We start from the raw sequence: 22,718 nt of genomic DNA on the forward strand, positions 1-22,718 counted from the left end.
GACGAAGCGGCTGCGGTTGTGTTCGGCCGTGTCGCTCCACACCAGACGATTATCCCTCCTTCTGTCCTCCCACCAAAAATGGCACAAAAAATGTCGTAAAAAGTACGGTAAAGCTTCCGTTTCTTTTTCACCCTCAAAAAAACCGAGAAACACAAGCGACGGACGCATACGTCTGCAGGGCGTGTATATCCAATGGGTAGGCAAACGGGGAGGGATTGGTGTGTATGTACGTACATATATTATGTTGTCAATTTAACAGCTCCAGCACGATCACATCATTATTGTGCCACGTTTCTATCGTTATGTGTGGCGTCCTCCCTCCAAACACACACACAAACACACACATACACACTTGCACAATATGCGGTAGTGGTTGCGGGTTTTCGGGATGTGGGGATTTCGGGTTTTAGAACAGCGCACATTCTGAGGCTGGGGGCTGAGATTTTTCCACATTTGCGCTTTCCATCAACGAGGCGCTTGGCAAGCAGCAAGAGCAGCGACCGACTGTGGAGCTGAGGCTCAGTGGCTCTGCAGCAAGAATCATCACGTATTCGTCAAATTATGCTTTGCGGCAATGCTTGAAGCGGCCGGCCGCCGTACCGACGCGGGGAGAGCCTCCGAGCATGTTACTAAAGCTCTGCCGCCTTATATTCTCGTCTTCTCTTATCCGATCGGATAAAAAGATGGCTTTTTGATTTGTTTTTTTGTGTGCCTCTCTCTCTCTCTCGGTGCGTTGTTGTTACCTTTTCCTCTTGTCGGCTGCTGTGCACTATTACATTACAGACCCGGTACCTTCTTGTTCGTGTGCGGGATTTTTAGGGATTTTGTTGCGGTAAACACCATTACGCAATGGAATCCAGTAGAGGAAAACGTAACGAAAATACTCCACAGTGGAAGTTATTGATTGCTGACGCAAAAAGCCACGATGAGCTCCGGTCGCTCTCTTCCGGTACGTGTGGGTGTGTGTGTGTGTGTGGATGTGTGCTATGGTGGAGTAATTTATTTAAATGTACAATCTACCCGAAACGTTCCTCATCGTTCGCAAGCAGCACTGGAAAGGAAGCTAGATCCAGCACGGTACACGTATGCTGAATTTGATTTCTTTTGAGCATTTGTTCATAATTAGTTTTAACGTCTGCATTTTCGAATGTGCATTAACGTACAATTCGTTTAACGTTTGCTAATTTAACTCAGCAAGCAAATAGAATGATGTGTAATGCTAATAAACATGGCTTGTAATGCTGCTACCTTATTTTAAAAATCCAGTTAGTATTAATGGAAAAAGGGCCCAAAAATTATCCACAGTCAAATGAGGTCTCACACATCCCACATTAAAATTATCTCGGTACGTGGAACGTGGCAAGCTTTCAGGTCAAAAGGGACCAATTAAATTTGCCAAAAAAGAACGCTCGACCTGTACACCCTTTCACCAACCTACCTACGCTCACATACACTTGCTTGAGAAGTTTGCCGAAACGCTAGACCGTAGGTGTCCACAAAAACACTCCACACGCTAAGGGGGAAAGTGGATATGGTAACATCTGTTTGTTACCTCGCCCGAATTACTGGTCCTCACTCACTTCACAGAGAAACACACACACACACACATGTGTAAATGGAGGACAGACTCGAAGGGGAGACTGAGCAGAGCTTTCAATGTATTATCGGCGCGTCATATTACCAACCGGCATGCAAGCGCCACTGGAAGCCACAGCCACAGCTTCTCCCAGGCCCAAGAACAAGACCTGTGTGTGTGTGTGTGTGTGTGTGTTGCTGTGTGCACGGCGAAACGTTTGAATAATTCATACCGATCATGCCCCTGGGCTAGTCCCCCCCCCCCCCCCTCATGCCCAGCGCTGCCGCCCAACCGGTAATGCGCTTCATGTTCTGATGTGATTTGCAGGGATTGTTGCTGCGGCTTGTCCGGGGGCGTCATGCTATACGCTCTTTCTCTTTCTCTCCCCCTCCTCCCCCCTTCTTTTGCTTCATTTTATTCCGGCTTTGTCACGTGAACGACACGTGAAGGCGACCGTACCGGGGGGAAGTTGTGGTTTTGCTGTACCGTAGCCGTGTTGTTTGCGAGCAGCATCGTTCTTTTTTGCCCATTGCTGTTTTACCCCCGCTTTGATCGTACCCGCCATCGGGCTAGGTGTGTCTCTAGGTCAACGAGATTGTTTGCGATGCTGTGCGATGGTGCTTCAGGTGCAGTTAAAAGCACCAATCAAAAGATGATACCGGGCGATGATACAGTGGAGCAGCAGCGAAAACAAAGCATCAAACACCCAACACTAGGTGCTCCTTGCATAATAAGCAAGTTTTTTAAACATTTTTACGCCGTTAGGTGTGTGTGTGTGAGTGTTTTCGAGCATGTATGCGAAGAGTAACATAAAAAAAACACCCTCCAAATTCGCTTTTGAATAATGTATCATAATCTTTACTTCATACTTCGCGTAACGAACCAATTTCATCGTTCTCGCCCTCAACAAAGAATCCCTCTATGTAGGTGTGTGGGTGCGTGCGTGTGTGTGTTTTGTATTGGATATATGTTTTCCCAGCAGACAATCGTTTCAACCGCGGGGCAATGAAGTGGCACATAAACCTCCTTCCCCATCCCACACCCTTGCAAGCAGGACGACAGACAGTTAAGAAAAGTTACTTGTTCTCCTCCTACACTTGCTGCGACACAATCGTGGCACCGTCACTCGCCACCCGCGCGCCCCAAGCAAAAGTCAACTTTTCGAATCCAATTCCCAGGAACCGATCCCGTCCCGCCGACTGCACACGACGATGGCCTTCCATCTCAGTTCACTGTTAGCACCGCCCTACCCTCCCCCGTACATCACATTTTCTCAGCCCGATTGACATTTTGCAACAATCGGGACAAATTATGTCCCATCAATGTACAACACCGCGGCCACCGTCGGCCCCTTGCAGCACTGGAGTTTGCTACAACAAATCATCCTATTGACACATTCTGCCAGTGCCGGTGAATAAATCATTCAAACGCGTTTTCGATTCCACTATGTTTGCTGGCTGCAAAAGGGGATTGGGAAAGCTGCTCTGGGAAGCCACGGGAAAGAAAAGCCACCCACGACACGCGCCAAGAATAAGTGTAAAGTAACGGCAAAGAAATAAAACTTGCTACGCCCTCACACATCGGTCACGATTGTCAGCGCCCACGGACAAGCAGGCCGGTGTTGCTGGCAGTGTGTAGAGATTGAATTGATGTACTGTGCTTATATGTTCAAATTGTTGGACGCACACACACACACACACTCTCTCAAATAATGCTCAACAACAAACCATCAAAGCGAAAACAAACACAGCGTCGTAGTCATTCGCAACATCAGCTTGCAATTTTGAGCTGTTAAACATTTGTTTTGGGTTTTTTTGTTCTGCTCCTTCAAATCGTTTTTCGTGAAAGGTAGCATGGGCAAGCACTTATCACTCACATGAAGCAATCTTCTCTCTGTTTATGTGTGGGTGTGTGTACGCCGGGAGGCCAAAGAAAGGTAGCGTGTGATTTGTTTACCGCAATCAATATCCAAATATCCTATCACAACACAATTTCTACCGCACGGTAATTCAATCACACGCAAATGTCATCAAAATCAAAAATTGCATTGTTAGTCAAGGTAGCGACCGGAGCTGGGGCTAAGGTGATAGCAGGAAAGGTACCACACACATACACACACACACACATTTGTCAGCAGTGCCAGTCCCCTGGTGGAGCTGGGGGTGTCTCGGAAAAGGAGAGCAAGCAAAACAGCTCCAGCCTCGTGTCAAGTTGCCGAATAGCGGATGCGTTGCCTATTATATCTACACCCTCTCCCTTGTTGCGGTATCCCGAGATGCTCCTCTCCCGACATTACGGTTGCCTGCTTCACATGCATGAGCATCGAAAAAGTGGAACATATTTATTCTAGGACGTTCGAGCACCCTTCACAAACAACCACAATTTCGTGGGAGCGTTTCGGGAGCAAAAGGGAAATGGATCAGCAGCAGCATTGAACTAGGGATGGCGCCTTGGATTTTATGCTATCAGTTCTGTCTTCTCTCTCACACACACACACACATACAAAGAACCCACATTCACCAGGATATCGATATCCGATTGAGCAACTACCAGCGCCATGTGACAAACAGCAACGGAGCAGGCGAAGGAACAAGCCTTCCTTTCTACATGCGTGCGCGCTGTACCACCGTAAGGCTGTGTGTGGCTGCAATCTTTCGCCGATAAGCACTTCAGCTCACGTCTCTTTTCAAACCCGTTCAGCACACATCCCCGGTTCAACCTTCCGCACGAACTGGGGCAAACCCCAAATCAACACTCATCGTGCCAATCACGGGGAGTTTGCAGCTGATGGTGATGATGACGCGCAACTGACAGAGGGGAATCGAACCGATGGCGGAGAAAAGGTGAAGGCACACAACAAGCTTCCTCACCTTCTTCTTGCGATGTAGGTGCGAAAAATGGAGCCCAAAAGAAGTAGAGGAATACGTAACCCGGGGGAACGCAATGGCGGCGTTTCAAACGGCAAATGAAAAACGCCTACGGTTTATGGGTAGGATGGGGGTAGAGGATCAACATCTCGTTCGGATGGCATTCAGGGGTGGTACCGACGGGGTGGTATAGCAGCACGGCAGGAAATTCATTTTTGTCGCCCTCCTGCCGGGCAGCTTTTCCAAGAAGTCGTCCTCTGCCTGTTGGAATTTTGACTCACCCCAACAGGGTAAGCATTTGCTCTGGAAGAAGGGAGCTGTCCGGAGAAGCCCGGGAGTTACGGGCGGTGGAAAAGGTGTTGCTGCAAATGGGGTAACTGCCCAGAAGGGAAAGCATCGTTTGTATCGACGCGAAAAGTCCACAGCGAGAGGGAAGGAAAGCGAGAGAATGAGACGTATGCCAACCCAAAAAAAAAGAGAGAACGAAGAAAGCCGACACGCTGGGACAGAAATCAAGCAAATACACAAATCTAATATGTAAATCCATAAAATATTAAGATGGTACAACAATTTTATTTGTGCTTCCCAACCACCCATTACCGCCCACCCGGCACGGCACGGAATTGTAGGGAGAAACGCGTGTAAAAAAGGCACATAAAACAGCACACTCTTTCTCACACATACACACACACACTGACAATCTCCCTCTATCTCTCTTTTTGTGTTGCTCGGCACATCCTCTGGGTAGAAGGGGGAAACCGAAGAACCTTGACTGGAAGCTTCTCGGGCCGTGCTGAGTGATTCTCACAAGAACGGGGTTAAGGATTCGCGTGCGTACGGTGAAGAACCAGGGGGGAAGCGCCATGATGGAGGAGAGATCTGGAAAACGACCACAAGGAACACCGTGCTCGGGGCTTAGAATGTCGACCATGTTATGGGCATGTCTTGGTAATTTGTTCGTTCGTTCGTTCGTTCGTTCGTTCGGTTGCCTCCGAGCGAGCCTGCAGCAAGGCGGCGTCATTTCACGTTTACGTGATGAAATTTAATAGACTCTTTGAGATGGAATGGATGCGAACGATTTCACCGATTTTCAAGCGACAAGAGAGGACGCCGGCAGTGCTGCAGGAAGGGTAGCATGGGTGCTTCTTGGGGCAACGGGTTTGGTGCAATGTTTTTTTTAAGAAAATTTGAAGAGTGACTGAAAGGATGCCAAGTTTTTTTCTTTTTACCTGTTGTCAACTTTGTGGCTTTTAACACTGAACACTGTTTGAAGCTTGGCTCAACACCTTGTTCGTAACGAGTTCTTGGAAAACAAACGTTACTGATGGCAGCTGCATCGATGAAACGAACCTGTTTTCATCTGTATGATGTGCTTTCCATTTGCCTTTGGTAGAAAATTGGTACACTTTGTCGTTTCTTTGCGAGACGATGGCATAATATGCAGTTACCAGTAAATAGGGCACTCGTGTCAAAGCGGCTGCAGAACGTCTGAGTCAACAGTATTCAATGACATCAGAAACTATACAGAAACATAGACCATTTTGCTTTAAGCTAGTAGCAACAATCTTATAAACAGTTTCATAGCACAAACATCGCATCAAATCTAAGCCGCAGTGCCGTGCGTTTGCTTTTCCATTTAAAGGACGTTCAGCTCGATGCCCGCCAGTTGATACAAATCTTATTGATGTTTGATGGCTCAAGGCAATGCCTGTGATCTTCAGGCACGAGGACGACGTAATGAGTAACTTCAAAGTACTTCCAGTGACTTCCGATCGATAGTGAAGGTGGGATGGTTCGATCACTGTCCCGACTTGTGAACCTTATCAGCCGTCTTCCTGTAACGGGAAAGGGCGCACTGGTGGCTTCATTTCACATCGCTTACCTACAGCAGAAGACAACCATGCTTCAAAACAGTTTATTAAACTCAGACGCAATCTCGATGATCAATTGTTATTTGTTGTTATTATCAATTATTTGTGTCGAAGACTGTCACGCACAGATGACTTTTCAATTTTGCTTTGAAAACTTAATTTATACAAGCATATTTGCGTCACAAACTTGCTCACAAACGAAAGAGTGGTACCATTCCACATTGTTCATATTCCATAAAAAAACACGCTCGTCTTCATCCGCACAAAATTCATTCGCCTTCAACTCTATCTGTGTGATCCAACAGCACACATTTTATTACGCTCAACAAAATCGGTTTTAGCTGGCAGTTGGCCCCTTCTCAAACGGTGCATCTGCAGCACGTGCCATGGCGATGATAAACATCGTCCGAGCATCAACAGATTCTCATTTCCGTCAACCGGAACGGTTGGAATGGTGCGCACGAAAGCTGGGGAAAGGATTGCAAAGCGAAACGAGCAGTAAAATTTAAACCACACCACCGCACTAAACTCGCACACCCTCTACTCCCCGAAGCCAAAATGTACGCCAAATAGGCAGAGTGCAGGTTGGCTGGAACTGCTCCGTAACTCCAGCCAATCGAGGTGCATCGGAAGTTAATTTATTTTTCATCCAATGCTGTGCACCGGATTGAAGCTTGCTGCCGCCGCCGCAACCATCGTCGCTCCGCCTTCGTTTCGCACTGCACTCGTCAATGTTGAGGTCATTTTAATGAATTATTATTCAGCTGACGGTGAGAAGCGGGGCAATGAGAGTCGCAAGTCGATCGGAAGATAATTTCCGTACCGGACGCGGCCGGAGCGTCGGAGGCAGGTACGAGCGCCACGATCGCTCGATGCCACCGCGAGGAAAGGATGGTCTCTAATTTGATATAAAAATACACTTAACTTTACACGGAGCGCAGAGATTTCTAAGTGATGAAAGAGAGAGAGAGTGCGAAGGAGTAGAAGAGTGGGTTTAATTCGTGTAATGAAATTGGCAATCGTTTATGTTTTAATTTAATTTAATGTTTTTATACGTGTTGCAGATTTTTGCTACAAAAAATTCGTTTAAAATCTCATTGCTAAGCAAACTTGATTGTTTGCTACAACGAAACAGTGTCGGTTTGGCAACCGGCCTATACAGCAATAAAATATCTTCAATGCTGTAGCCAAAAGTCTATCAGAAAGTTGATAACGTTTTTGGCACCCGTTTGTGCTTTCATAAAACGGGTAAAACATTTTAAGCTGGCTAAATCCCATGGAATTGCTCTAAAAAAACTTTGAGGAGATATATATTTCGAATTGTAAAACACACACACACACACACTTGTCGGGAAATTGGTAGAGATTTAAGAGGTATGTGCAGTGTTCTATGTGCCCCTCTTCCATGGTAGCACAATAAAATTCCACCTCCCCGGACTGACCTACAGCAGTAATGCAAACGCATTGAAATTTCTTTACCACTCGAATCAAAACCCTGGTTTAACGAGCGGTCGGTCGGTGTCGGGCAACTAAAAGCTCATAAAAATGGGTTCCTAGCTTCGACAAAAAGTTTACACAATTTTTCGAGAGTACTCAACACAAAAAAAAACGGTTCGCATGTTCAGTTTTGGGTATTTTATATCGATGTCTACCTTCATGCAGAGCAGCGTCGGGCATAGTTGGGGATGGACGAGGAGTCCCCATTCGAGCCCCATATTTAACAACCTCACCGGTAAATGGCGTTGTTCCCCAGTGACGCACGAAGCGTCACCATTTTGTTTTTGTTCTTCCCTTCCACAATTTATTGCAAAGCCCGGTGACCTAAGATTTTTAGCGCTGATCCTAATCTCGCCTCCCGAGAGAGCTGCGAAACGAACCGAAACTGTGATAAAATATCCTCCTCCCAACAATCGTTCCTACGGCGAAGTGGACGGGGTGGGCAGTGGAACACGAGTGCCATTGATGATGGGTAGAAATAAATTTTTATTTCATTGTTTATTCAAATTTATCTCTCCCCCAGTCCCAGCGCCGAGTCCAGTTCGGAGTGCAAACAGCAAAGCACAGCAAAACCGGACCGGAAAGCACCGAAATCGAATCGAAGCAAATATAGATGCCTGACAGTCCGCCTCCCGATGGTGTTTGGTCCTACTGTTCCCGTTTCATCCCCCTTCGCCCTGTTGTTTCCCTGCCCGAACTCCCGTCCCGTGAAAGTTGGAAACGGAAAGCTGGCGGGGCCATCCATTGGCAGGGCACAGTAAAAGGAGTGTTTAATTTGAAGAACCATCATCCATCACGGAAATCGACTTTTCCTGTATTAGTTGCGACGAGCGTTTTGTGTATTTTGTGTCGTGTCGTGTTTTGACTCTTTCTCTCTCTATCTCTCTGTGTTTGATGCGAACTGTGCCAAACAGTGATCGTTAAACAAAGCGCTTTATAGATAGGAAGGGAGAATGCACAGAGGCAGGGAATGTTTGATGAGCACATTTATCGATGTCGCACCGCTATCGCGCACTGTTATTGCATGATAAATCTTGCAACAGCAGCAGCAACAACAGCCCAAACAACAAAAACAAAACAAGAGATTTATGCTACAGTGCAAACAAATTTCGGTTGGGCTGAAACATCGGTCTGAACTGATGGTTGCTCCGTATCTGCTCGAACGCCAAGCGTCAAGCCAAGCGCGTTGGTGGAGTAAAATTCGAGCACCGACGGTAATGACCGCTGCGGCGCACCGGCGTACCAATTTGAGATGATTGTTTACAAATAGAAGCATCTAATGGATGTCCCACTTCCACGAAGCCTTGAGCTCCACTCCTCCCTCAGGGCACAGAAAACACATGTAACTCAATTATGTATGCTAACGCTTTGCGCCCCCCATTCAGCAACAAGACAAACATGTTTACATGCTGCTCGTACCTGGAAACCGTGTTCGTATTCTGCTTTCCACTACGGCACTTACCTTGAAACTCCTTGCGAGCCGCACTGACCGAGGTGACGATGTTGGCCACGTGCCCGAGCACGGTCGCGAACAGCATCAGCCCGAACAGGAGCTGCGCAATCACGAACACGTACTCCGCCTTCGACCGCGGTCGGGGCAGATCGCCGATCGTGGTGAGCGCGAGCGTGCACCAGTAGTAGCTCTGCAGGTACTGCTTCACCACGTCCGCCGACTCCGAATCGTGGTAGACCCAGTTCTTCGAGCCGAAACCATTGTTCTTGTAGATGATGTGGTAGAGGCAGCCGTTCCAGTGGAAGATCACCAGCAGATAGTGGATCAGCGAGGTCGAGCGGAAGAGGTTCGGGTAGTTGGTGTGCCGCTCGGTCCGGTCCATGAACGCCCAGAACCGGTAGATCTTCACCAGCCGGAACGAGCGCAGTATCGAGTTGAAGCCGATCGAGAGGTATAAAAAATCGAGCGGCAGCAGGCAGAGGCAGTCGATGTAGAACGTGGTCGAGTTCATGTAGTGCTGCCGGAGCTTGGTCGAGTCGGTCTGTAGCACGCCGTCCTCGAGGTAGCCGGTGCGGAAGTGGAACAGTATGTCTACGAGGTATAAAAAGTCGGAAAAGTAGTCTAGACAAAACCACAGCACGATCGATTCGCCGTTTATCTCCTGGAACGCGAACCGGTAGATGATCACCCAGAAGTTGTACAGGAACGCCATCGACACCACCATCGACCAGTAGTAGCAGAGCCGGCCGGCCGGATCGAACACGAACGACCACCGGCGGCCGTTCGATTTGCGGGACGTGGTCGAGCAGCCGGAACGGCGGCCGAAGCTGCGAAGGAGGAAAGGGGCGAAGAAAAGGTACGTTGGTGAATGGTTTGCTTTACTTGTACTCCATTATTGCAATGCAATTTAATGGCGAACGGGATGGATAGTAAATGAAAACGAGCAAATGCGAATGATTTCCACAGCACACAAAACCACATATTGCGATGAAAAATGGAATACTCTTTTCACCGACAGGATGAGGGACTTTGAAAGCAAAGGGAAAGAGAGAATTGCATGAAATGTAAAAAAAGCGAAAGAATTGCATAATGCAGCAGCCGAGAAAATATCCCATTTATTAATCGAAACACAATCATTGATTATTGACGATTGATAAATATAAATTATTTCCATCAAACCGTTGCATCAGCACACATTAAGTTGTAATTAAATGAAACAAAAGCCAAAGTAATGGTGTTTACCGTGCCTTCGAAACGGTTGCAGTTTGTTTGCTTTTTTGCCTTTTGTTTCGAACCACAAAGTTCATGAATTTAAATTAAAACAAATTATAGGGAGTAAACATATGTAAACATATGCTACTCTTTCCGCAACTATAATACTACTCTAATCTCAAGTTATTTCTAGTACTCATAATGATTTAACAAGCCAAAAATACATGTCAATAAACCCTTTTTCAATAGCCGTAAGTAGACTATGACCGAGTGCCAAAACTCACCGAGACAATTTCACGCCATGAAGAGTAAAAATATACCCAAAATCAACATGGCTGAAACATTTCACGCCTAAATGTATATAAACAACTGTTATCCTATTTGTTGCGATGACATTCGATGAAAAGCCAAATTTTTCCCGCGCCCACACATGGCCGCAATCAGACGGTTTTTGCATAGACTTTTCATTGAATATCATAGAATGTCATTCTTTTCTCTCCATGCTTCACGGCGCGATGATATTTAGCAGTATGTACATGTCGTACGACTTAACAACATGCTCGTCATGGGTTCAAGTCCTGAATGAACCGTGCCCACATACGTAGGACAAACTATCTTGCTATGGGTAATATGGGTAATAAATCATTGAAAGCCACTGCCTGTACCACCACTGCTGCTAAATGTCATGAGCATCACGTGATGATCATCACCGAAAACAATGAACATATCCGTGGTAGCTTGATGTTCGCTGCTGGTACTCAAGCAAGCACAATCATGATTTTTTTTGGTTGTGAACAGTGCTGCCTAATTCCGCTATTTCAGTAACAACACACTCATGACTAAAACGAAGTTCAAGTCAGCTCACGTAAACAACTGTGATGTTCAGGGGTGAGACTCAAACAGTAGATGGATCAATCACATGCTTGGTGAAATTTTTTGGAGCACCCAACTGTTGACCACTCACTTGGTCATGATTTTTGTCTCTGTCATATTTGAATTAAATTGAATTTAATTTAATTTACGTACATACATACTAAGAAAGTGGTCCCAAGCAACAAAAGTGACTGACCAAGCGTTGGTTGCTAAAATGTCACCTAGCATGTATTGGTCACACTAACTATTTGAGCATCACCTCTGATTGTCACAGTCAGATTTTTTTATGACATTGACAGTGACATTTTGCCGCACTTAGTACCGGCAGGCCTTGGCCGACAACGGCTGTTGTCGGCCAAAGAAGAAGAAGAATAAGTCTAGGCGCATGGTGACTGTCAAATGATGTGAAATTGAATCTAAACGTGCTCAACTTTATTGTTATGAACTTGTGCTCTTAGATTTTTGCTACTAATAAAACCATTTTCAAACAACTTGTTTCGTTTGTTTGATATTATGCCTTCTAATTATAAAAAGGTAGAATATGAATGGACGATAACACATGCTTCGAAAAATAATGAGTCATGGTGTTGCGAAAATGTCATCATTTTATACATTTTTGACATTTAGTTTTGATTTGTAAAACGCTGCATTATGTCTACTTTAATACTAATTAAAAGCTATGCACTTTGCATACTGTAAGGCGTATGTTATCTGTCAAATAAAGCGCCGTGTAAACAAAACAAAATCAAAATTTATGACCTCCCTAGCATCTGTTACGCTCACACACACCCGTAATACTTACATGTATCGATCCGCGCCGTTGCAGGTGCTACCGGTGCCGCACGGTGCGGCGGCCAGATGGTTGGTGGAGGCCCGGGTGGTCGCGCACGGTCCCATCGCGTTCGCGTTCGATTCGCGGGGCCCGGTCCGGCTCCAGGAACCGAGCAGGGGCGGATCGGCCGCTTTCAGCTTGCTCCGTTCGCGCTTCCTGTCCTTCCGGGACAGATCCATCTCGGACGTGGTGGCGGATACATGGGAGTGCAGGGGCCGGGACGTACCGGACGCCGAGAGGCTGTCACGGGACGAGAAGAATCCTTGCTGCGATATGCTCTGGCCCAGCTGGGGGCCGGACATGCCTAGCTTGGAACTGACGATATCTGCAACGATGAGGGCAAGAGAAATGCGAAACACATGAATATGGTGAACTTCCAAAACCAAAAACAAGGACCATCGAAAAAGGAGGAGGAATTCTGGCAACGGGCAAGTGAAAAACGAAGCGTTGAAAGGATGATTCTCGGGACGACGAGGCTCGAGCAAGAAAGAAACGAGTCCTGCCCCCCATTCTAGCACGTTGAAACAAAGGGCGAAAGTAAAAGTCTGTCCCGGGGCTAAGTGTGTGTCGTAAAATCAACACGGTCGTAAAAAGTTAGGGTTAACTTTCTTCCACATACGTGACAAAGGCGGTACCACCGGGTCGTCGGTTCGGCCATGTTTGCGCTACCGTTTTTATCTGCCTTAGTTTGCGTCGTCTGCAAAGGTGTGAGATTGTGTGGAAAAGAAATAAATGTGTGTTCCTCTCTTGATACTTGCTGCAAATAAGCGGTAGTTTCCTCCTTTTTCACGTATGGTTGCCCTTAGCCCGAACGACTCTATGATTAGGCAAGGAACGTCACAATAATCAGCTTTGTTTGGACGGTGAACAAACAGTTCGAGTTCGGGTTTGGCCTCGATATGGAGGCAGGAAACGATACTTTTTGTACAATTTAATTAAAGCTGTATGCTGCCCCAAACAACCATCCCATCCCACCTGTCCCAGTAGATGTGGGCGTCCCATACATCGTAACAGAAGGTGCACGAACAGCACAATTTATTAGTATTGTAAACAGATGATGCGTACCTAATCCTACCGTTTTCCTTCTTTTTTGCTCTCTTGCTACATTAAAACAAATGGTCAAGCAAAGAAATCTCCCCCGTATGTTATGTATGTGTGTGTGTGTGTGTTTGTTTCTTTTTTTATAACCCATCCGAGATAACCCCTTTTTTCGGGATCATTTTCCACATGCTCATGGTCATAGCTCATCATTACTCGATCAGTGCCAGTGCGTCGAAGCTCCACCAGCATGTCGGTGTGGGTGACATTTTTACGACCAGCCTTAAACCATCCGACGTAACACCATCCACAAAGCCCGGACAGTTCGGGGGCTTTAATTTGCACCGTAAGTCCCGCCTGGGAAGATAAAAGGCGCAACCAGAGTGTGTATGTGCGCGCTGAACGCTTCTCTCTTAACCAAAGCACCAAACGCACCAAACACAGAAAGGGCAACACAAACGGGCAGTGTTTCGCGTGAATTTCTACAAGGTCAGAAAGCCAACACCATTTTCCCATCCCTCAATCGACGGGCGATGGCGATGGCCGAGGGGAAGCAAAACGGGGGAAGACACGAAGCTTCGGTACGCCCTGGTGGTGCTGTACTGCAGCAATCTTTACGAGTGACCGCGAGGGTGCCCCAAAGTGGATTGTTTGGCTCGGCCCGCTGGCTTTGATTGTGTCCCGATGATGACATCCTGAAGAGTGCTGAAAAAAGGGGCAGAAGAGGCATTCGTAGAGTGCTGCTGTTTCATTTTTACGGTCCTCCCAGAAGCGGAACAACCAAAGCGAACTTTTAGATGAAGATTTTCTGCCTCCTCTCTTGGGAGTTGCAGTAAATTTAATGCGTTTGTGCGTGCGTACGTGCACGTGTTCAGAAAAGAGGGATTGAAAATGGCGTTACGGAGGAGGACATACTGGATTTGTGTGAAATTTTGAAGATTTGATCAAACCAGGAAATATAGCGAACCTAATACTTCTGTACAAAAAACATCTAAGAAAGGTCATTGCTTGTTGAGTGTCTGCGCCACAAATAGCGTGCAGGAAAGCTTTCCCCACTCCCCAGGTGCCTATAAGAGTCGCGTCATACACTGGGTCGATTAAAAATTAAGACGCAAATTTATCAGAACGTTCGCTCAGGCATCGGGCAACATCCGGCATTTATCGCTAATTGGCAATGGCTCACATGGCGGAAGCCAAACGAAGCAAACCCGTAGCAATTGACAGAAGCCATAGCTTAACCTCAACCTCACTCTCGATAGGAGATGCAAACACACACAGGCACATAGCCACACATACACATTTCACTGTACGTCATCTCCCCGGTCTAGCCTTCAAAGCCAGCCCAGCCCTGCTCCTTGCCAAACGACAGGGGGTTGTGCTGTCTGCACACGGCAAGATAACATTTATCGAACGGGAGCATGGTTTTAAGGATGATAATGTATTCCAATTTATCGTTTCTGATCGTGGTTGTCACACTCTCTTTCCCTCTATGTGCGCGAAGAAGGGACGTGTATGATGCAAACACCCAGTGTATGTGTTCCACAAGCAACACAACGAGCTATAACTCACTGTATGCGCAAACAGCTACGCAAACGACAATGGTGGCGATGGTAACGAACTTACGTGTGTGTGTGTGTGTGTGTGTGTGTGTGTGTGTGTGTGTGTGTGTGTGTGTGTGTGTGTGTGTGTGTGTGTGTGTGTGTGTGTGTGTGTGTGTGTGTGTGTGTGTGTGTGTGTGTGTGTGTGTGTGTGTGTGTGTGTGTGTGTGTGTGTGTGTGTGTGTGTGTGTGTGTGTGTGTGTGTGTGTGTGTGTGTGTGTGTGTGTGTGTGTGTGTGTGTGTGTGTGTGTGTGTGTGTGTGTGTGTGTGTGTGTGTGTGTGTGTGTGTGTGTGTGTGTGTGTGTGTGTGTGTGTGTGTGTGTGCTTTTTGGCCGGAAACTGGCAGTCACGGCCGAACCTATCGAGGGGAAAATCGGGCAATCGAGGTAGATGACTAAGACTGGAGCAGGGGGCGATTTTTTTGCTAACCATTAAAGCACTTGTCGCACCCGTCCGTAACGATGGTAAGAAATGAGCTGAATGAAAGTGTTATGCTGATGTTCCATGCCGAACGCACACCACATTGTAACGGGGCGTAAGGTGGCAACATTTTTTGGAGAGAAGAGGAAATGGTCCGAAGAGACAACGGATGCACACATTGGGGCTTTAAAAGGTTTCAGGATGGGGAAGCAGTTTTTGCGCTTTCGATGGAACATGAGACTCACGGACGAGGTAATGCATAAAGGGAGTTTGTTGTATAAGAGAATGTTAACTAACAACCGGTACCATATGGGAGAGCAAGTTTAATAGGCTCAAACACAAGACCTTTTTTTTGGGACGTAAAGCGCCTAAAAGTATGCAATATAAATCGTTTTGAATTACGTAAACAGCGCCGTTTGACTGGCTGTATGGCTTACTATTAGGCACTGTAGTACTGTTTGCTAAATGATATTCTTCTTTACGTGTAATTACATTTAAAAAATAGCATCGTTCAAGCATTTATTTTTTATAATAACGAAATAAACGTTTAGTTAACGTAACATAGTAACATCATATTAAGGCGCATATTAAGGCGTTGTGGGGTTACGGTTACTATCGCTATTATCGATTAGCGATTACGGCGCAATTGACATGGTTAATCAGTTGACATTCTCGTATGCACCAACATATCGAATATAAACAATAATTATCATTATTTTAACAACCCTTTTTATTTATTTTTTAGCCATGGACCAATCAAATCAAATTGAATGTTTTGCCTTTTTTCAATTTCTATCACGATTAAACCCGCTCCCACGAAAATGCGTTCAACATCGATGAAAGATGCGCTCCAGCAAATTCTGCTGATTCGAAATGACATTACCGTTGGGTGGGAGTGAGTAAAGAGCGTGAAATTTGCGACGAAAGAAAAAAAAACATGACCGGATGGGACCTGATGCGCTCAACATCAGCAATGAAGTATGGCAGAATACATAGCATGACAACAAAAAATGAACTCCAACTACAACATATAACATCTCGCACCCATCCAATGCACCAACAATTTGGAGCTACAACAGCAACAACAAAAACAACCAAAGGCAAAAAAACAATCAACACAGCCTTGTGCCGACGCTTACCCATGAGACTTTGACGGCTCACAGAGTTTCGGTTATGGTCCGCGGACGATTGAATCGTATTGAAATCGGATCCGACGGCTTCGAGCGGCGGCGGCGCTAGATGCATTATTGCCGCGTCCGTACCGTTGAGAGAGTGCGAATGATGTCTCGACAGTTTGGTGCTGTCAAAACTAGCATTCCCGTCATCATCATCTAGAATGGGAAGGATAGTAAGAAGAAACACGTGAACAAGTGGGCGGCCGGGCCTGGGATTGAAACACCGGAAACCGAACGGACGTGCAACTACCGTAACACTCGATGGCGATTGGAGTGATGATGATGGTGGTGGTGGTGGATCAGGGCGGGGGAGTGAGGGGCCTTGGGACAGCACAAATGGTTGACACGGATACGGAAATACGCATGAATAGATGATGTGTTGCAGCTGAACTCTTGCCGATGTGGGCAAGCAATTCGCAAACATGGGTGAACGTTAACGAGATGAGCGACTCTGGGCATGATGTGACATTATTGTTTAGACATTGATGCGTGTACAAGTTTTTTTTTTGTCTGTTGTGTTTGGCGCAAATATGACAACGATGGCAAAATTTGCGAGGGTTGGAATCGAACACAACGACGAGTTTATGGAGTGGGACAAAAGAATGTGTAAAATTAACGTCATCCCAAACAAGGAAAAATAACACAGCATCAACACCAACATAAAAAAGAGAATACAAAAGTACGGTTTACTTACAAATTATAACACAGTGGGCAAGGAAAAGTCGAATGAATTCATTTCATTTAATTTTCACAACGTAAACACACCCCACCACCACACAACACCCAATAGCCACGAACATCCGCTCGAAGCTCGGCGTAAACCGGGCGTGAAAATGAACGAACAGAACGGAGAGAAGCGGCCCCAAAAGCAAACCCACCCATCTCGCACTGGCACCGAAACAATGTTCAGCAAAGATGCAAGATGCAAAATAAAAGATGTATAATTAGCCATTAGCAAACGAGAGCCGAACGGCGGGCACTACGAACGGGAAACATTCAACAATACAAACATTCTGCCTCTGCTCCACTGCTCCAATGCAAATTTGCTAATTGAGAAATGCTAATTCGAAAATGTTGCTTTCAACCGTGCATCGTTACAACGCTCGCAGACAAAGCGTAGAACGAAGGGGCCGAGAGAGAATGAGAGATGATAGCAGAAGAAGAAAAAACAACAACAAAAACAAAAAAAAACATAAAAAGGGAACGTACAAAAAAGAAAAGGTTATCGTAAGGTTGTTGTTAGCTTTCGCTGCTGCCAGTTTTTCTTTGCTACAGCGGCCCGATTAATCGATCCCATTTACAACGCCCATGGTCCCGGGAAAATGATTGGGAAAACTTTTAAAAACCCCGTAGCATTCGGGCAGTCCGGAAGTTTTGCCAATTCGCCGTTAAATTGCCATTCAGCTAATGTCCTTGTTGCCTTACTAACTCAACCCCACTCAGACTACGGTTTGGTTGAATGTTTCAAAAAGGAAAATCGGACCGGAAATGTATGACGACGCTTTGCAGAAAGTGCTACGGCTAAAGCTGTTAATAATGTACAAGCTCTGTTTGTATAAATGTATCAACCATGAACCAATGGTTTATACCGGGGCGGACCAATCAGCCGCCAAACAAACATCAACGCCCGCTGCAGCAAGATTGTTGTTGACAGATTGAAACCTATATCCCTAGTTTCAATCACGCTTCACCAGCAAACCCGCCCAAAAATTGCTAAAAAGACGACGGCCGATGCCCACAGTCGACCGCGCTCTTTGCCTTTCCCTCCCTTCCTATCTCCTCTCGCTCGTCCGGCCTGTGCCCACCCTCTGTCAAAGGTCATCAGGAACGATGTTTGCAAAACTAAAACCCATCACCATATCTGCCCGCCGTCGACCGTCGATCAAGATCGAAAGATGCTAAGAGCTCGGGGTCGGTTGGGCGGATTCAATCGCTTCAAAGTGCTCCCTCTATCCGCCCCGCCCCATTCCAGCTCCCCCAAGCAGCAAAGGTAATGGCCGTGACCCGTTTTGACCCTTTTTTGTGCCCTTCGACTCTCCAAACCCGCCCTCGAAGACATCAAAGCACACACACACACGCACGGAGCAAACCTTTCCTTTACTATCTCTGCTCAAAACTTCTTTTGACACTGTTTGCCAGGCAGAGAACGAGAAGGGGAGAGAAAGAGAGGGAGAGTGCAAAAGAAGCTCGTAAAGCTAGCTTCAATATTTGGCTTTGGAATAAATTTCGATGGAAAACTGTAGCGATCGCCCAAGAAAGTGGGACGTACGTCCCGTAAAACCGCCCCAACCAAACTGTGGTTTCGTTGTTGGGGCACGGGCACGGATGCTGAGGAATGAAATGGTGGGAGGATGCACGCACTACAGCAGCGCACGGACAGAAGAAGCAAGCGCGATCCCCGTTTCTCGGGTCTCTTTGTTAGCGTCAAACCGTCATCAACAGCAACGACAGCTAAATCTCAACACACAGACACACACACATACATGCACACAGTGAAACAGTCCCTCCGTGTGTCCTTTTCGTGCCCGTCCAGCAGCAGCAGCAGCACGCACGGGAGGCGGGGACCGTCGAAAGCGTGGCGTTATTCAATTTAAGTTCAGCTGCTACAATTTTCTGCCCGATGGGTCCCGTGCGGCGTGATATTTCGCCGTCCTGAAAATACACCGCAACCCGCAGTCCACAGTTGCCTCCCCTCTCCCCCTCCTCATGCCATCGTACGGACACTTCGCGGATGGAGAAACTTTGAAGTGGAGTGCCGTCAATATGATCCCAGAGGGGTGATGCCCGTTCTGATGCTGCTGCTGCTGCTGCGGAAAGTGGGAGCAATTATTAAAGTCAGCAGCTTTCGGACTTTGCCAGCCGTCATCGTCACTTTCCATCGAGGGCTCCCACACCCCTGTGGACACACTCTCGTGGCTTCGTTTTGGGCACAGTGGCAAAGCGCGTCCCAGTTTTGCAACAGTTTCGCAGAAACTGAGGGTAATGGTGAAGCGCAAACACATACACCCGAAGTACGCTCTCCCCCCCCCCCCCCCCCCCCCCTGGGTGGAGTTGGAGCTAATTCGGGCCACCCGAACCGACCGAGTTGGAGGAGGCTGCTGTTTAAGGGCTTCCTCCGCTCTGCCGGCCGCATGATCTTATGACAAATTTAGAATTTAATTTTGCCAGCGCTGCCACTGCGCAGGGGATTTTAAACTTTGGCAACTTTGATGCTTTTCGTTCGCATCATTGTTTTGCAGGCAGGCGGTGAAGTTACGTTTTGGTGGCTTGGAGCTTTTTTAAAAGGAAAGGGATTTATTTTACAACAACAGGAAGCCACAAAAACGCCATGTACGGGGACGCATTTCAATCAGCAGCTCCAAGCGTGGGCAAGATTAAGTCGCGAGGCTTTCAGGGTTTATCTGCACACATCCCCACCCACCTTCCCCACCCATTATGCTGCCATTCTAATCAAACCGGTAAGATGCCCAATCTGTTCCACCCGGGCACACTGTTTCTTCTCCATCGACCCCTCCTCTGAATGACACCTGTGCTTCAAGCAGAGCGGGGAAAAGGCACCGGATGATTCTCATCCACCTTCACGCCATCCTCCCAAAGCCTCGCGCAGTCGATTCTGATTAAGCTCAACGCAGCACAAATAGACGGCAGCAGAAGATGCGGCTGTTCGTTTGTAAGCGATATCAAAACAGCGGCCAATATACAGCGGACGTCAGAACAAACAACAAACAACGCGGCGAAGAAGCACAGCGCGGAAGAAGAAGCTTTACTCGAGAGCTCAAGGGCATAACCGCATCAAAAAAAAAAGAAGGAACCAAAAGGCAGCAATGGGGCAGAAGGGTGGGGAGGGGGAATAAATCCAATATTCAGTATGTATGTTTTTGTGAGCCGCGTATGTGGGACGGCCTGGATCGACCATATGTAGCCACAGTCGAGCCGAAGGAACGGGTGAGTTTTGCGGAGCAATGGCAGGGTTAAGAGGTTCGAAATATTCGCCCCACTTTTCCTACAATCCTCTGCTGCGGAAGAAGCGGAAGGTAAATCTGTTTTCTTTTCGCCAAAAAGGAAAGCGCTCCTTTCATCACCGCTTGTGTCGACGGAAGTGTGCACAGTGTTTATCCACCGAAAGTCAACTGCGTGTCGTAGCCCCTTGTGCACCAGGCACGACCAAGTGGCAAGCGTTAGGCGCTCCGGCCCACTCTTGCTTGCCACACACAAATACCTTTCGATCCTTTTTTCGGTGACACAACACACACACACATGTATAGCTAAACAAGCACGCACTGATGGAAGTTGCCGGTAACAGCATCCGACGCAACGAGCAGCACGTTCGAATGGTGGGAACGTGAAACTAGTGAACCGCAACCACACAACAACACAGCGGAGAGGAACAACAATGGAGAGACAGTGGGAGAGGGAGAGTAAAGGAAAAAACCCTATCAAACCCTCTACCGCCCTTTATAGTGTAAGGATCGAAGAAACAAAGGGATACCCAAGGAACTAAATAAAAGAAGTGCTGAGTTAATGAATGGCTTTCGCCTTCACCTTCTCTCCTTCACTCACTCTCACCTCGGGTTTTGTGTTATGCTACCTTAGCTGGGTAGGCGCAAAAGCTTTTCCTCCCAGCGGACTCACAAACTCACCGACAAACGTTTCCGAACGGAGCGGGGGAAAAAAACTCCCACATCCCGGCCAAACCGGCGTCAGTAAGAGATCGTCTGAAGAAATCAAAGCGATAAGGCTATTGTGCTGGGAGCTGCCACCTCCAAACTCCAATACCCTTTTTATCCCCCCACTGCCTTTCATCGAACCTCCCCCCGTCACCCGCGGACCGGCGTTGCGTGCCAAAAAGGCGCGCAAAAAAGCGCGCCAAGGTGACTTCGAAAGGTGGAGAAGGTAATAATGCGTAAATTTTATGTGCTAGCCCGTGCTAGTGCGCTATCGTGTCGGCGGGGATAGCAGCCTTTTGATTAAAACTTCTCACTATCGCGCTAACAAGCGTGTTGGAGCTGGCAGGGAGGAGGTGGAAAGGAGCTAGAAATACAATCATTTCGTGGGCGAAAATGGCGGTAACGAAGGGCACGGAAACCATCCCCAAACCGGATGAGGGAATTTTGCGGAAATGGTAAAAAAGCAAAAGGGGAAAAGGAAAGCAAGAATTGGCGTGTAAATTTACGCCCTTCTGACGACATTTCGATAAGCGAGCACTCCCTTGCATCCTTTCCCTCTTTTTTATAAAACAAACGGCGACTGTATTTGATACAGCGAGTCAGTAATGTTGAGCCCGAGCTGCGGGAGAACAGTTGCTTGGGAAGTGCTGTTGTTGGGCTGTGCGGGTGGATTGTTTCAAACGTGCGAAGTTCGGTGAATGCGCGAACTCACGGTTAATATTTACAGGTAGGAAGAGTTGGTGAGGGGAATAACGAGTTAAGCAAAATGGGAGTTGGATAAATATGAATAAATATCATAAAAAATAAACCATAAAAACATAATTCAAGTTCGCATTGTTGTTTTATGGCGCTTTGAAAATGTTGAAGCTTAGAAGTTGAATCTCTTTTCTTCGAAAGAGGGTTGCTTCTTGTTTTTTGTTTTGTTTATATCATATGACAAGCACGTTCAAAAGGTGACTTTTTCTGTCATATTTTACACTATCACTTCTACTGCGATGCTCATCAACGGCACATGGCGGGCAGTTGTGGAGGGAAAACTTTCTAGTGCATCTGTAACGTATTAAGTATACTAATGTACTAAGTAGGCACAAAAATTCAATAGTAAAATTTGAATATATTGTATTGTTTTATCAGCTTTAGACGACGTGTACAGGTTGGTAAAGAATGAGTAGTATTTTTCTCGGATGTTGTTCATTTTTCAAAAACTATATGCTTCCACTAATCTACCAATGATGTTATCATACTACAAACATATTCTTAGTAACAGACTTCTGGGAAATAGTAGAAAGACACATGGACAAGAAAGGTGTCACAAGTCCAGACTCAGATTCGTGAGAAATTGTAATCACTCACCCAACACTTCGAATTCAAGCAATTGTTGGCTTACGTATTAGAGACATAGTTCAATTTACAAGACAACTAAGATAAGAAGCTCATAAGCAAGTCCTAGTTTTTTTCTGGGAAACTCATTTTGCTCACACTTGACAGCATCTACGACTCTGCACAAAACTGTCTTAAGCTCGTGTTAAGGCCGCTTAGACCTTTCGTGTAAGTGAACGTAAAATTTTGTTTTTTTTTCTATATTTTATTGAATATCAATCGGAATATTGCTCTTCGTACACTAAAAGAAAGGACATTC

General features: G+C 46.6%; 1 protein-coding gene across 8 annotated transcripts in view; it reads right to left on the reverse strand.

Annotated features, from left to right (window-relative positions):
• Window positions 1-22,718, reverse strand: part of LOC120949196 (cyclic nucleotide-gated cation channel alpha-3) — a 75,839-nt gene that overhangs the window by 29,594 nt on the left and 23,527 nt on the right. For 5 of the 8 annotated variants that reach the window (XM_040366305.2, XM_040366303.2, XM_040366302.2 and 2 more), the window contains exons 3-5: window positions 16,377-16,568; window positions 12,152-12,506; window positions 9,274-10,091 (exon numbers count right to left, since the gene is read on the reverse strand). In XM_040366305.2, coding sequence (XP_040222239.1) covers window positions 9,274-10,091; window positions 12,152-12,506; window positions 16,377-16,568 — 1,365 coding nt within the window. The remainder of the gene's footprint in view (window positions 1-9,273; window positions 10,092-12,151; window positions 12,507-16,376; window positions 16,569-22,718) is intronic. The other 3 variants (XM_040366306.2, XM_040366304.2, XM_040366307.2) reach the window with 1 other exon arrangement.

The sequence above is a fragment of the Anopheles coluzzii genome, chromosome 2, assembly GCF_943734685.1.
Source record: "Anopheles coluzzii chromosome 2, AcolN3, whole genome shotgun sequence".
Classification (NCBI taxonomy): domain Eukaryota; kingdom Metazoa; phylum Arthropoda; class Insecta; order Diptera; family Culicidae; genus Anopheles; species Anopheles coluzzii.